The sequence below is a fragment of the Canis aureus genome, chromosome 13 (assembly GCF_053574225.1).
Source record: "Canis aureus isolate CA01 chromosome 13, VMU_Caureus_v.1.0, whole genome shotgun sequence".
Lineage (NCBI taxonomy): Eukaryota > Metazoa > Chordata > Mammalia > Carnivora > Canidae > Canis > Canis aureus.
Genome location: NC_135623.1, coordinates 65,229,990 through 65,245,622, shown reverse-complemented (window position 1 = coordinate 65,245,622; position 15,633 = coordinate 65,229,990). Strand labels below are relative to the sequence as shown.

Here is a 15,633-nt window from a genome sequence, read left to right as displayed (position 1 = left end):
GGAGTATGTCAAATTGAAAGACAGATCTGACTGAAGCAGCATTTGAATAAATAATAGCATTGTTGTCAACTTTAGCCTTAGAGAAGTGAGGCAGGGACCAATTCTAAGTTAAATTGAAGGAAAGACAGTTGAAATGTCTTTTGTGTTTTTTTTAGTGAATTGTCCACTGTTTGTCCTTAAACTTTTTTTCCTCACCAACAATTTGTGATTAATGCAGAGACGTTGAAAATAAATTCTGAAGACATCACTCATTATCTGTTGAAATGAAATGAAGTGGCCTAAAGCATTTGAGTGGCATGATTATTTATTATTCATTACCATTTATTTATTTATGAAACCATATTATTATAATGTATTAGTTTCTTAAGAAATATATGTACAGTAAGAATGATAACTACTCCAATAAAAGATTGCATAAGTATTTTTTAAGGTGAGATTTGTTTACAATGACTCCAGGGTATACGTACAACAAAATATCTTGACAAGTCTTTAGTTACCATGATCTGTTATATCAGGCCGTTGATCACATACTCACAGTATTTGACCTATTTCTATTTTAATTCCAGCAGGAAAAGAGTCAAGACAGTTCAAGAATCAAAGGTAAGAAATGACTGTTTTAAGATCATAGCTTCATAAATTCCTATAAGTATAGGAGAAGAAAAAATTGATTTGGCTTTGAAAATATATCTAAAAATGAGAAAAACAGTAAGAATTTGAAATTTTCAATGTGGTTTTAAAGCCACTGTGAGCCCTTTGGGAATTCTACAAGATCACTGGGGATCCTCCATTGAGGTCTCCTTTCTTCATATAGTGTTGTTGGAAACTTAAGACATAATTTTCTGAATTGTTCTTGTGGCATTCCTCCACCAGGCATTTTCCAAAGAGTTGGTGTTCTGTTACATCTATGGTGAGAGTTGTTGGCCAGAGATATAAATTTGAGAGTCCTTAGGAAAAGGTTGGTGGTTAAGGCCAGAAGACTAGATGAACTTTAAAAAATATGTCTCATAGGAAACCAAGTATTGAGTCACTGCTGTCTCCTTTTATTTCTATGAAAAATCAAAACAATATTTATATGTTAAAATTTGGTGTAGCTTTTAGTATGGTATAGTCAACTCTAGTCAGACATAGGGAAACTCTTTTCCCCATAATGACATTCTTATGTTTGATGTTTATTGTTGAGATAATAAATTACACTAGGTAGATTATAATCCTGCAGCAAAAGATTTCCATTAACTTGTTTTCCTGTTGATCATAATAATGAATTTAACAGATTTTTCCTGGATTAATCCTTCTGGCCTCTCCCTTCACATCCTAGCACTTCTTATTCTGCAAACTAGACATCCTCATCCACCTATCCCTCTCCAACAGTACATAGTCACGAGCCTGACTATGGAATGAGGGATGATTTTCCTGTTCCCTTCCATCCTTTTTTGCATAGAAATATAGATTTATTTTTACTTTAATTTTTTTTAGAGTCCTACAAAACCAAAACTAAAACCAAAAACAAACAAAAAAATGTGGAGAAGTTACTAAGTTTACATGTACTTTTGAAATGATGAAAGGGCGGGTAGTCTTCTGAGGGTCTCTAAATTGACAATATCAGTCTTGCTTACTAATTAACAAACCCAAATATAATCTTCTCTTCACATTTCTCTGCAACAAATTCAATTACCCAATATGTTTTCCATGTTTGGTCATCTGTGTGTGTCTGTATTACTGAAGAATGTGAAAAGACATTTTCTTTTTTTTTTATTTTGGTAGGTATATGTTATTCAAATGAATTATTTAGGACTGCCCTTCCAGCGATTTCCCAAACTATTTGTGTTCTTTTTCAGCAAACTGAAGTATGTCTTGTTATTTTATATGTGAAATTATTACACTTATTTATCCTCAAAGCACTCATATTAACTCAAAGTTTCATACTTTTGTGTTGCAAAGGGGAATTTGTATTCCAAGATGTGCTGTATGATGTGCATTTAAATGATATATACATTTTAAGCATACTGAGTACACATCTTCTCATGAAGGGTCCCAGTGTTTCAGGTTAATCTTAAATCATATTTATAATTCTGTTATAGTTGAAATAAGTTTAGCATAGCTTTCTTCTTGATGCTTTATTGTCTTGGGATATATAAATCCTATCATCTGAAGTAGTAGAAATTATGTTTTTTCAACTACTGCCTCGGAACATGTTTTCTTTTATAATGTAATAAAATTTCAAGATGATGCTTGTCACTTCTTTCACTGTTATTGGCTGACACTTGTTTCAGAACTCTCACATTATGGCTTCTAGGCTACTGAGTTGTACGTAAATCAGGGACATACAGTTTTGTCAGGACCTGTTGCCTAACTCTACTTAGGACTCCGTATTTTTCTTGACTATTTATGGGATTCATCTTGAAATGTTGTTTTACTGAAAATTATAAATGGCCATTAAAAATGTCTTTAAATGTCAATATTAAGAAAAAAAGATTTGAATAAAAGCAATAGCTAACCCACTGGTAGATGAGAAAAATTTTGAAAAGTAAATATCGTACTTATTTTGGTAGCTAATTATTGAAATATGTCTTATGCCCTCACTTGACGTTAGTAATCAATTCTTAACTAATAATTCTCTGGACTTCCTAATTGGTGATCTTATTTGTCAGAACATGTTTATTACATAATCAGAAATGTATGCAGAGGAAGTCTTTAACCTTCTAATTTTCCGCATTCTGTACCTATTCCTGCTTATGACTACAATCCCATCCTTATTATACCAGTTACCTAAAATCACATTAATGCACAAAGCAGTCCAGTGAAAATCGATCAGTCTTTTCCTCTGTGTACATGGAAGTATATATTGAAATGTTTGGAAACTTGCTGTTTTATCTCTGATTATTTAATACTCACACAATTTTTTATTCTCATATTATTTTGAACTGCCATAGAATCCGATTTTTATATATTCTAAAATTACATATATATATGTGTAAAGTTTTATATGTATATATATATATATATTTATACACACATATATATATGAAATTCATCTGACAAAATGAATTTTGGTCCCATAGTATACCATCGTATTATCAATTGACTTTCACATTTAGATTGCCTTTTATTAAATAAATTAGAGCCTCATCTGTAGTTAGTACACAATCTTGAAGTTTACAGTTGTTTACGATATCCTTTATTAAAGTTACATTGACAATTATAGCAGAAAAATAAAGACAGTCCTAACAGGTTTGGAAGAATGATCAACTATTCAAAAAGCCATATTTCACACTGCTTTTCAGTATTATTACAAATATGTTAGAATAGAGTATATTATATGCTTAAAATCCATTAAGAATTTGATAAACATTATTAGGAAATAATTTCCTTTAAAGAATAGTTCTAATATAAGGAGCACAAGTCAGTTATCCTCTACCAGTATTTCTCAGGGCAGTGTTTTAATGTGTGATTTGTTTATTCATTTATATTTAAGAACATCTCTGCAGAGTTCTCAGTGATAAAACAGTAACAGTTTTTGACAAAAAACTTAAATGATACTTGTTTTACAGAGAGCTTAAAAATTCTGTCAGCTTAGTCAAGTTTTTAATTTTCCAAAAATAATTTACAATACTTATTACATTCAGAAGGATAATATCATTGTGGAAAGTTTGCATATGATTATGCTGTAGCATGCTCCTGACTATCTACTTTACTCTCACTCTGTCAATTCAAAGAATGTTTGTTCCTTCACCAAAAATATTCAGTTCTTTTTTAATGCAATTTTCCTTTTCTTCTCAAGTGGAAACTTTAGGCTCTTCTCATTCAGAAGGGATAAAAATAAAGTATATTTCCTTTTCATTGCTCATTATATGTTGGGAAACACAGAGGACTAAAAGTGGTTCCCAAATAGTCACATGGTATATTATTAACATCTATCTTTTGTTAAATATCTAATAGGTATCAGACACTGGGCTGAGCTTTTTAATTATATTACCTCATTTTAATCCTGAAACACACATTAGTAAGTAAGATTTAGTATTAAAACATGCCAGCATATTGAGAAATCACATCTAAAGTAAATAATTCAGACCGATATTTTAATTTTGTTCTATTTGTAAACGGGTAATATTTTATTTCACCAATTTACCAATTATACATTAAATATATTTAGCATTTTGTTATTAGCAATGCTTTTGACATTTTCATGGATTTGATATATATGAATTTTATTATTCATTATTTTTCTTTAATGGTATGGCGTTTCTATTATTTCCCCTACTGAAAATTTGTATAAATATTGCTCAGGGCTTTGTAACTTTAAGAAAAATCTGATAATGATAAATGTAGCATACTCATGTTCTAGGGAACAGATGTAAGAATTATGCCAGCTTGCTCAATAAATGCTTGTGATCTTTGACAAGTGACTTCACCCTCCAGAAGTAATTCCTCGTTTATGTTAATATTAAAGTAACATATCCCATGATATCAAAAGTCCTTTTACATATATGCAATTCTAAGGCTTATATTTCTTTTTTTTTCCTAAGGCTTATATTTCTATAGAGACATTAGACAATGCTATTACTACAATTACTTCTCCTTTAAAGCTCTATAATTCTCAATAGGTTCTACATGGCAAATATTAGGTCTCATACATTTGTGTATAAGGGAGAGGTAAGCTGCATAATTGTTCTCCCTGTGGTACATACATTCTTGTATATAGTGAACGATAAGTAGTATATTAAGACCATACTTAATCAAATTAAAGGTGTGTGTTTGGGACAATAAATGCCATAAAGGTACTATTGAGCTTGTAGTCTTTACATGTGAACACACACACACACGCGGAGAAATGCACATACATGCTATTTACTTTGATATAACCATGCATTCAGATTCTCTTTATTTCCTACATCACAAAATTGCCAATTGAGGGGACTGAAAATGATCTGCTACATATAGGGATGTGTATAGCTATAGATATATGTCATCTACATATATACATTCTATATATATTATCTCTATGTTTCCATATATAGTATGTCTCTACATATAACATCCCCATATATAAATACACATATATTTATTATACTTCACTATATATAATATTGAATTGGAATTAGAATGCTAACAAACTCCTAATTTGGATTGCTTGAGTGTTCAGAGATCTTTTTACCAGAATTATCTTATAGAGTTACTGATACTAGTTAACTTCCTCTGGGTTAAGTAACTTGTCAGGAACAGTTATTGGATAGGAACAGACCTTCAAATTTGTATTCCTGAAAACTGTGAGACCCATTACATTAACAAATGAAACTCACAATAAAACTGAAAGACGGTAATTCATATGTATGAGACCTTTATGAGACTCTTTGTATAATTGTTGTGTGTCTTTCTGTTTAGGAAATAAAATATAGCCAGTGCAATACTAATGCCTGAAATGGAGACTGTTACCATTATATGGAATACAGAGTTGCTATATTTTTAATGAATTATAATATCATACCTAATGAATGTTAGGATTTTTGGTATTCAGTTCAGAAAGCTATTGCTGAGACAAATGATTGTAGGATTCATAAAAACTGTGATTTTTGTCTATTGTATTCAATAGTTATAATCCTTAGGAATTCAGTAGTTAAAATCCTAAACTTTTATTTATGTATTTATTTATTTCTAAACTTCTTTTAGAAGTTTTCTTAAATAAAACTCATATCTAGAAAATGTCAACCAAAGGATTGTTTTGTTTATTTATTCATTTGTTTTTCACAAATGGTAATGCTGGATAAACCCCAGGCAAGTGGACTTATGGCAGACTTGTGATAATAATTATTGAAAAATAATTAAATGTTGTAAAAGCATGCGAAGGAGCAATAATTTGTTTTATATACAGACGTCTTTTATTATAATTCACTTTATGCTTCTTGGATAGTGTGGTTTTATTTTTATTTTTGTTTATTTTTTTTTTTAGAAATTAAATGTTTATAGCAACCTGTGTTGAGCAAATCTATTGGCACCATTTCTCCAACAGCACTTGCTCACTTTCTGTCACATTTTGGTGATTCCTGCAATATGTCAAAAGCTCAGGTGATTTAGTATTTTTAGTAACAAACTATTTTTTAATTAAAATATGTACTTTTTTGGGACACCTGGGTAGCTCAGAAGTTGAGCGCCTGCCTTTGGTCCAGGGCATGATCCTGGAGTCCTGGGATCGAGTCCCACATACGGTTCCCTGCGTGGAGCCTGCTTCTCTCTCTGCCTACATCTCTGCCTCTCTCTCTGTGTGTGTCTCATAAATAAATAAAACCTTTATTAAAAAATGTACTTTTTTTCAGACATGCTATGTCACAGTAAATAGACTACGTATAGTGTAAACATAACTTTTTTATGAACTGGAAAATTAAAAAAAAAATTTTTAAAGAGTGATTTATTTATTTATGATAGACAGAGAGAGAGAGAGAGAGAGAGAGAGAGAGGAGCAGAGACACAGGAGCAGGGTCCATGCCAGGAACCCGACACGGGACTCCAGGATCACGCCCTGGGCCAATGGCAGGCGCCAAACCTCTGAGCCACCCAGGGATCCCCGGAAAATTAAAAAATTAACGTGACTCACTTTATTGTAGTACTTATTTGCTTTATTGTGGTTGGTCTGGAACCTAACCCACAATATCTCTGAGGTATGACTGCCATGTTATGACATAGCAATTGCATTATATCAAAAATTATATTTTCATTCTATTTATTATACTAAAATACACTTTTAAAATTCATTGGGGACAAATGTATTCTCATGAATGATTATCAGTTACCTTGTTGCAAAATATCAATGTCATATGTGCACCATCCATAGTGTATGATTGAGTAGCAACACTTTAATTACTTATATGGGCTTCTCACATATTTCAGTCAGTTTTCACTCTACATCTAATTTAATGATATAAGTGTAAATCAATTGTTGAAAAACAGATAAATTAAAAATGTAATTTCCAAGTTACTATGAACACATGGCCATGGTTTTCTGATTGCATTAGGTGACATCTGTGACATTTATAATTTTTTATTATAAAAAAATGGTCACGATTCTTTATGTGACTGGTATTTTTGTGATAATGTGAGTTTTGAAATAAAAATAATAATACATAGATGCAAATTCTTGAAGCCATATATACATGAGATAGAATTCCTTACTTTGACAAACTTTCAAAAATACAACAATTTCAGTTCTAATGTAAAACTCCATAGAAAAAAATAAATTAATAAATATATATTCACTTTAGATAATCTAAATGATGGTCCTAAATACCTTACAAAGTAACTTTTAAGTAGTATAGATTTCAATATAAGTAATAACTTTTCTCAGGGAATTAAGATAATATTCGTTATCCATTCTTTTAAAAATTCATTTGACCAACTCGGTTCTATCTTAAATGATCTTGATGCCTGTCTTCATGCCACAGCAAACAGGAAGACAAACTTCTTTCACTACTAAATGATGCTATTATCAAAAACAAGAAGAGGTGTCAAAAAGTATGTGATCGTATTCTCATTTATGTCATGAGGGACTCAGTTTGTATTATGCGAAACACATCACCCTTCCCCCCATTTTGCATACATTTTGTAGTTTTCAAAAGGTTACCAATAAATCATCTTGTCCAATAGATCATTTATTTTGGTTTCAAGGTGATTAATTTTGCCACTCATTTTGCTCACCAGGAGGCAATACTAACTAAAAGAAACGGAGGCATAATCCCTTTGTCGATGCTGGTAAACAACCCGGAACACTTGGATCTAATCTTTTAAAATACATATTTTTAAAAAAAAATAATAATGCTGCATGTAATACCACATTAATATTGTTCAGGCTTTTCTTTACATAGCTTAATATTTTATATACCTGTATGCTAAATCTCAATATTGATCTTCCCTTCAGTCACCAATACAAAATATCTTCATTATCTAGATTTTCTCAGAGTCAAACATTTCCGAAGCTTTTTAAAAAATTCCACAGCCTGAAACAGTTGAATGTCATATTTCAAGGAAAATGAAGTAACATTAACCAAAATGTGTTGATGGCTTCATTCATTTAGCTTGATGAAATCACCTCACTTAGTTGCAGACATGGTTACCTTTGTGGAAGAGTAGTTCTTGAAATTGTTATGAACATTACATGGTTTTTTTGTGGCCTCAGTCCCTGTTTTATCTGCAAATGAAAAACTATATGTTTCCTTCTTTGTCTCCTCACTTTCTTTAAACAAGAAATTTGACTCTATTAAAAAGACTATATTTACTTAGGGTTTTAAAATATATTTCTGGGGACACCTGGGTGGCTCAGCGGTTGAGCACCTGCCTTTGGCTCGGGGTATGATCCTGCAGTCCTGGAATCGAGTCTCACATCAAGCTCCCTGTAGGGAGCCTGCTTCTTCCTCTGCTTGTGTGTCTGCCTCTCTCTCTCTCTGTCTTGCATGAATAAATAAATAGAATTGTAAAAATAAATAAATAAATAAATAAATAAAATATTTCTTCTTTCTTACCATTGTAATAATATATATTTGTAATTATTTGATTTTTTTAATGATAAAGTTAGAAATGTTATATAAAAATGAGTTATTTTGTGATGTTATACTCAGTGACTTTTATGAGGTGAAATAGACATACATTTCTTTGTCTAAAAATGATAGATTAGTTAATTTGGAATTTTGCCTATTAAGGGCCAAATAACATTCCTTTTAAATAATTATAAGATGCATTTTATAGTTTTAATTTGTTATATGGCTAACATTTTTTTTCAATTACTTAGATAATTGCATCTAAATGTTTTTCATTGGAAAATGCATGCCATCCTACTAAGAGTAATATTGTTGCTTAAATTCTTGGTGCGTGGAATCCTTATCCTTTAGACACTGGAAAACTGTGGTCACATATGCATTGCGGTACTGCAGAATTTGTACATAGTCCTTTAGTGATGCTTATCTTTGTGTCATTAAACATTTTCATTGTATTGGATCAAGGATTTCTTTTTCCTTGTTACTCATCTTTCAAGAAAGAGTTATCTTGATTCAGAGAAACTAAAATCACAAGAACCACATTCTGCAAACCACTGATTTGTATAATACTTTATAAGATGTAGCACAGTGTTTAGACTCAGCATAGTTAGGAGCAGTTAACTTATCACCCACTCTTAAACTTTTTTCACCTGTTAAATAAATATACCACAAAGTGCTGTTTTAAGGATTAAATAAGTTATAGTATGACTCTTGTGTGTGGAATGAAAATCTTTTGGTTTATGTGAGTTCTTATTTCAGTGCTTTCAAATGTCTGTAATTATTTTGTAATACATCTGTGCTAGAAACATATCTATGAAAAAAAGCTTTAATTTCATAAAATGTTAAGAGGTCAGGACATGTTGACTTTATTTTGCCTTGTTATTTTACATTATTCCAAATTATAACCCATGTATTTTCCACATTTGAAGAAATCTGACGTACTGATGTTAAATAGCCTTTACGTATTCTCTCATATTTATTCTTAGACTAGCATTATTCTTATCTTGTTTGTACCATGATGCATAAAACTCCATAGAAGAAAAAAAATAGTACAATGCAGTGGATACTACTAGAACATACAGAAGATCCATTCTTTATTTTTGGGGAAGTAATGTGTTATTATCTGAGAGTATTAACTTGATGTAATGGTTTATATTTAAATTTATGAAGAAATTTATGAGAAACTTAAAAAAAGAAAACCAAACCAAATTTAACTTATTGAATATAAGTTAACCACGGCTACAGTTAGAAAGTACTACTTTCTGTCAGAAATCTTCTAGTAATGTTAACCTGCCTGAAATTCAGAAAGGGAGAAGATAGGATAAATTCAGCTGCATCAGAAAATAAAGCTTAGTTCAACAAATGTTTATTAGTTCAAATATTAGAACAAATGTTTATTAGTTCAAATATTAGAAATGAGGTTAGTTAGGAATGAGGGAAATTAAGATTAAGAATAAAGTTTCCACCTCAAGGATGCAAGGAATACTGGCTTCGAGGTGGGGAGATGGGAAGTAGAGCAAATAAATGCAGTTGCAAAAAAAAAAAAAAAAGTGATATATACTGATGAAGTTTTGGAATATGGATGAGGTGTGGAGCCAACAACCAAGAAAGAATTCTTGAGACGTCTTTGGTGCAAAATGGTGGTTTTATTAAAACATAGGGATAGGACCCACCTGGCAGGAAGAGCTGCTGCTCAGGGACTGTGAGGGGTGGCTGATTATATATGTGGGAGTTGGGGGAGGTAAGGAAAAGGGAGATTTCAAAAGGGTTTTCATATGCTAAGGAGGACCTACAGGATACTGGAGGCCTTGCCATTGTCACGTTAAAGATGGTTTTTCCCACTAGCAAGGCATTAACATTAAGACAATTGGAAACTTTCTGGAGAATGTCACACATATCCTACTCTGGGTAGGAGCGGGGGATGTCCTTTGTGGGGTATCAGCCTGTGCTTTGTCCTCAGTAGCCCTCTGTTCCCCATCATACACTTTGGTAAAGAAAGGTATAGAATGCTACACATAGAGGTATAGTGAAGTATGGGGAGGAGTTCTAGAAATGGACATTTGGAAAAGACTGGCTATTCTTTCTACAGAGAAACAAGATCTTGTCTAGAAGAATGAGGATGAAAAGGAGAGATGAGGAATTAGGGAGCGTATTCTAGGTCATGAGTCATTAGTGAGTTATAAATGTTGAACTATCAATATTAGGTTGATGAGACTTACAGGGAGAAATCAGAGTGCAGTGGAGAATTGACGCAAAGAATCATTTATAACTAGGAAAATGCCACTGGCAAATTTTTTCAGCAGAAATAATGCTAATATGAAGACATGGCCCAAGCTAGATGGAAGACTCATGCCAATGAAAACGTACAGTATTGAGCCGTGTGCTTAGCTGGCTCCAGGGGAACCAGAATCAAGCCCCATGTCAGGTGCCCTGCTCAATGGGGAGTCTGCTTCTCCCTCTCCCTCTCCTGCTGCCCCAACATTGCCTCCATGCTCTCCCTTTCTCTCAAATAAACAAAATCTTTAAAAAAAAAAAAGGTACAACATTGAAAAAGATTGGGTACAAGCTAAGCAGCTTTCCAATTTGAGAAGCCACAGATTTTTCCTTCTGTCCTCTGAAATCGTTCCATTCTCCCCTTGCAACAAACAGAACAAAAACTAAGAACTGCACAGTGATCATGAATTCAGTTCTGTCTGCTGGTTTAGGATTCAGGCTCGAGAAAGAGAGTGAATGTCAGTCCTGGGCTGACCACTAAACAGCTGTGCGACTCGCGGCAAATGTTTGGCCTCCATCTACTAATAACGTCCTCATCGGCAACATGTGGGTAATAACAGCACTTTTTGGTAGGTTTGTCTTGAGGGTTAAACAAGTTGTTAAATGCAGAGCACTTAGTCAAGAGCTGTATAGGATCTGAAATTTTAGTGTCTTCACAAACTAATAAACAAGGCTCACAGTTTCCTGGGTGCAGCCAGAAGATATGAGGCTCCTGGGTCAGAGACAGAGACCAGCTTATTATTACTTAGAGTCATAGCAGGAGCCAGGGTGTAGCATCTGTGCTAATTCCTACAGGGCTATGGGAAGAGGGCGCCTGGGGGTGTCCGCAAGTGGAGCAGTTCGCAGTACAGGAGGGAACCACTGCCCTCTCCCCCACCCAGCTCAGAAAACCCTGATGTGTTATAACGGGCAAGAAGCACACCTGACAGTTGTCCCTTGAAAAAGACAGTTTATTACCTTTGGCAGTAAACATACTTGCCCCTTGCTTTAGAGGGAGACCCTCTATCTATCTTCTAAGAGTATTCACTGTACAAAATCCCTGAAAAGAAAATCTGGAATAAAAAGCAAAACAGAACAAACAAACAAACAAACAAACAAACAAAAACCCACTGTCTCTTCTTACAAGACAGGCAGAAATGGAAGAGACACAGGGAAAATTAGAATTGGTTAAGAAGTTAGAATAGTAGCAGCTAGAAAAACCCACTCAATAAACATTTATAATTACTACTGCCACTGCCACCACCATCATCCTTGTTCCGAGAGTGGCTTTTTTTCCCCTTGGTTCTCTTCTGGGGTGCAAGGGAATGTAGACTAGAGCAAGCACAGGATTTTCTCGTTTACAGCCTCTCTGCTGATGTTTCGTGGAAGGGTGCACGTTTCTGAACTTGCTTCTAGGGTAAAAGAACTAACTAAATCAGCATATAGCAGATAGATGCACAGAGAAAAACAGTGATATTTCTTCTCTTTTGTATGTTAATACATGGCCATTTAGAAAGTCAAACACAGTCCGAGAGATAAAAATAATTACAGTAACTCACAGTTGTGTAAATAATAAGAGCCAGCCAGGTCCAAATGGTAAGATTTGTTTTTTGTTTTTTTGTTTTTTTGTTTTTGATGGATAATACATTAAATGTTAACTAATTAAATTTAAAATAATTAATAATAATAATAATAATAATAATAATAATAATAAAAGTGCCAGGCTCTGTGTAAGGTGCTTCACTTGTTTTATCTTGACTACATATATGTGTTTAATATTTATGAGTACTTTTCAGGTCTTCTGCTAATTGCTTTCCACGTATTATTTTATGTAACCCTCAGAAGAATTTTGTATACTCACAGGAGAGTAAATTTTGCTGTCAATCCATCCATCTAAAAATGACTATCATTACTATTTTGGTGTATGTGAATTCAAACATTTTTTATATATGCAAATACCTCTGCCGAGGCGGAGGGAAAAATCAACTCACAAACAACTCAGTATTCTTTTGGAAGTATTAGTGGCAGCCTTGCTCCTCAAAAGTTTGCAAATCCTTTGTGATGGATACTATGAATTGGTTCGCTCCACAACCATTTCAGACACCAATTAGCATGCTTTCTTTTTATAGACTTTTTACAGAATCTAGTAAATTAAAAGCTACATTTCGCAGATTTCCTTGCATTTCGCCTTCTGGATGTGTTTTAGGTTTTTCCCATCAGATTCATACATGCATGGCCTTTTATGAAATTCTTTTTGTAAAACAAGCCCAGTTTGGGGGAAAGAACTTTTCCTTTCACAGGCAATGGCTAAGGCAGTGTAGTTCTGAAGCCAGCAACTAGGGTGATAGCTTACTTATGTATTAGTCCTGGTGATTGGAGAGGTTAGTGAGCCTTTTGCTGTTATAGGTCTGTGGTGGGGTTTTAGAAGTTGTTTCTAAGAGCTCAATACATAGCCCTTTCCTTCAGTTCTGTGAGCTATTTTCTATATCTTTCAATATATCTCTTTTGCTTAAATAGGGCCGAGGCTTTTGTCTGTAATAATGAGCCTTGATCACTACACAGATTAGGAACCTGGTGTGGACGAAATAAGTAACCAAGGAAGCAAACCGATCTGCAAGGCTGAGGCAGGCAGTGACGACCAGGAGGTATAGGTCATTAAACTCAAAATGTAGAGCAAACATGCATTGTTCAGGCACATGTGAAAACCAGGTGGTCCCATCTAGCTTCAAGAGTAACAGGAGGGACTTCTTAAGTCAGATGTAATGATCGTTCATACAGTCGCTTATTCAAACCATTCAAACTTTGGTGTTGAGCATCAACTGTGCCAAACACAGTTCTGGGCATTGGAGATACAGGAGTGGGCAAAACAGGAGAAAGGATTTGCCTTCCCGGATCTTACATTGTGGTTCTTAGGAAATCTGCCCATACCACAGAATGCTTGCTTGTTTTCAAAGAACAGCTAAAATCTCATGAAAGGCACCGATGACTTATCTTCTTTGCTCCTCTTCTTTCTCTGCCTCAGCACCTAAAATTTAGAATAAGGCACCAGTACTATAGGGGATGGAGGCAGGAAGGGAAATTGAAACTCTCAGATTAGAATCAACTTAATGAAGGACAAAGTCCCTCTCTGAGGAGTTTAGCTGCTGCTACCTCTAAGGTACCCCTGCAGACCCTCAGACCTTAGAAGGAAATGATTTCTGATTCAGCAAATATGTGTTTTTCAATCTTGCCCCCAAATCTCTTCCTACGTATTCAAAATCATGGGGACTAAGTGGTAATTTTCATGATGTAATTCCCATGAATCCTAAGAGAAAGAACTCCATGCCGGTTTTTGGCCCTATTTGGTCTCCATCAACATTTTGTTTTCTCAGGGAAATGAAGCAGGAATGCTTTCGTAGGCTGACTTAGAGCACACAGCTGTCGGGCTTATGGTTTACCTACAGAGATCCCGTTACTTGTCTTGGTTTCTATGTGATAATCTTTCTGCTTTATTATGTACATTTCTATCCTCTCACAGGCATAATAGAATCTTATTTACCCCAGTATAATTTTTAATAAATAGTGTTTTAAGTTTCCCCTTGAAAAATCTTGATATAGAGGATGCTATATACAAAATATGTATATATACACACATATATAATCATATAAATATATAATATATAAACAATATATAATGTTAATATAGAATGTTAATAACATCCAGCGTTATAAATAATATGATTTATACGGTATATCATATGATACATATTGTATTATTTGAAATAATTAATGCAATCATAATATTCAGGTGATCACATATGTGATTTATTTTATGGTATTTTGTTGCTGTTGTGTTTGTGTATAGGCCTGAAAGGAGAGCTGATATATAACACTCTTTTACTATGTGTCACACATCTAGGTGTTTTATTTCTTCAGCTCATTGTATCTATAAGAAAGCTCTGAGAAGTAGGCATCATTTTATGTGTCTGGAAAATGAATCTTGAAGGAAAAGTAACTCACTGAATATTATAGAGCCAATAAATGCTTAATTTAAAATAAACTGACTGCTTTTCCTTGGGATTGTCATTTTCACAGTTATCTCTAAGCATCCTGTTGCATGTGTAATATAATACAGTGAAATTTTCTATTTTTGGAAAAATCTGTATATGGGAATAAGGTCATTGTTTGCAAATGCATAGTAACCAATATAAACTACATTGTTGCAAGATGGAAAGTCCTGTCCCCTTAAAAACTGAATAAATAGATTAATTATTTAAGTGTTGGAGGCCAAATAAAACACTCATATTTCATAGCCAATAAAAGAAGTGCACAGGTTGAACAAATTAAATGGGAGACAAACTTAAACCTTTGCCCCAAATAAAGAATTTAATTGTCCTATGATTTAAACAAATGAAAGATTAATTTTATTTACTTCAATACAAATCATAAAATAAATGAAATTAAAACACTACATTACTTCCTAGGAGGGGCCTGATAAGGCAGTAATCACTTACTTGGTTCAGTCAACAAAGGGCACGTGATAAACATGTGATGAAAAAGCATGATTTTTTAATTGAAACTTTTTTTGTTCTTTGTGTGTTTGTTGTTGTTGTTGTTATTTTTACTGTTGTTGTTGAATGGGAAGTAACTTCATTCTCTTGTCTCCTGCCCTGTTAAAATGAGTCAAATCATAATGCCGAGTGATGAGGTCACACTAGCTAGCTGGAAACCCGACTTTGCCATTCCCTAGCCATATAACTGTAGGCATATTTGCTAATTAGTTTGAGCCTTATTTTTCTCTTCCTTAAGGGAGGACAATCGAGAGCACTCATCTAATTGGGTGGGCGTGAGGGTTAACTATGATTACACATAGAAGGTTTGGAAC

General features: G+C 33.6%; 1 protein-coding gene across 4 annotated transcripts in view; it reads left to right on the top strand.

The window, feature by feature from the left end:
• The window catches only part of FSTL5 (follistatin like 5), a 682,404-nt gene that overhangs the window by 122,845 nt on the left and 543,926 nt on the right, over nt 1-15,633 (top strand). For 2 of the 4 annotated variants that reach the window (XM_077846542.1, XM_077846540.1), the window contains exon 3: nt 570-600. In XM_077846542.1, the coding sequence (XP_077702668.1) occupies nt 570-600 (31 nt within the window). Of the gene's footprint in view, nt 1-566; nt 601-15,633 lie in introns of all 4 variants that reach the window. The other 2 variants (XM_077846541.1, XM_077846539.1) reach the window with 1 other exon arrangement.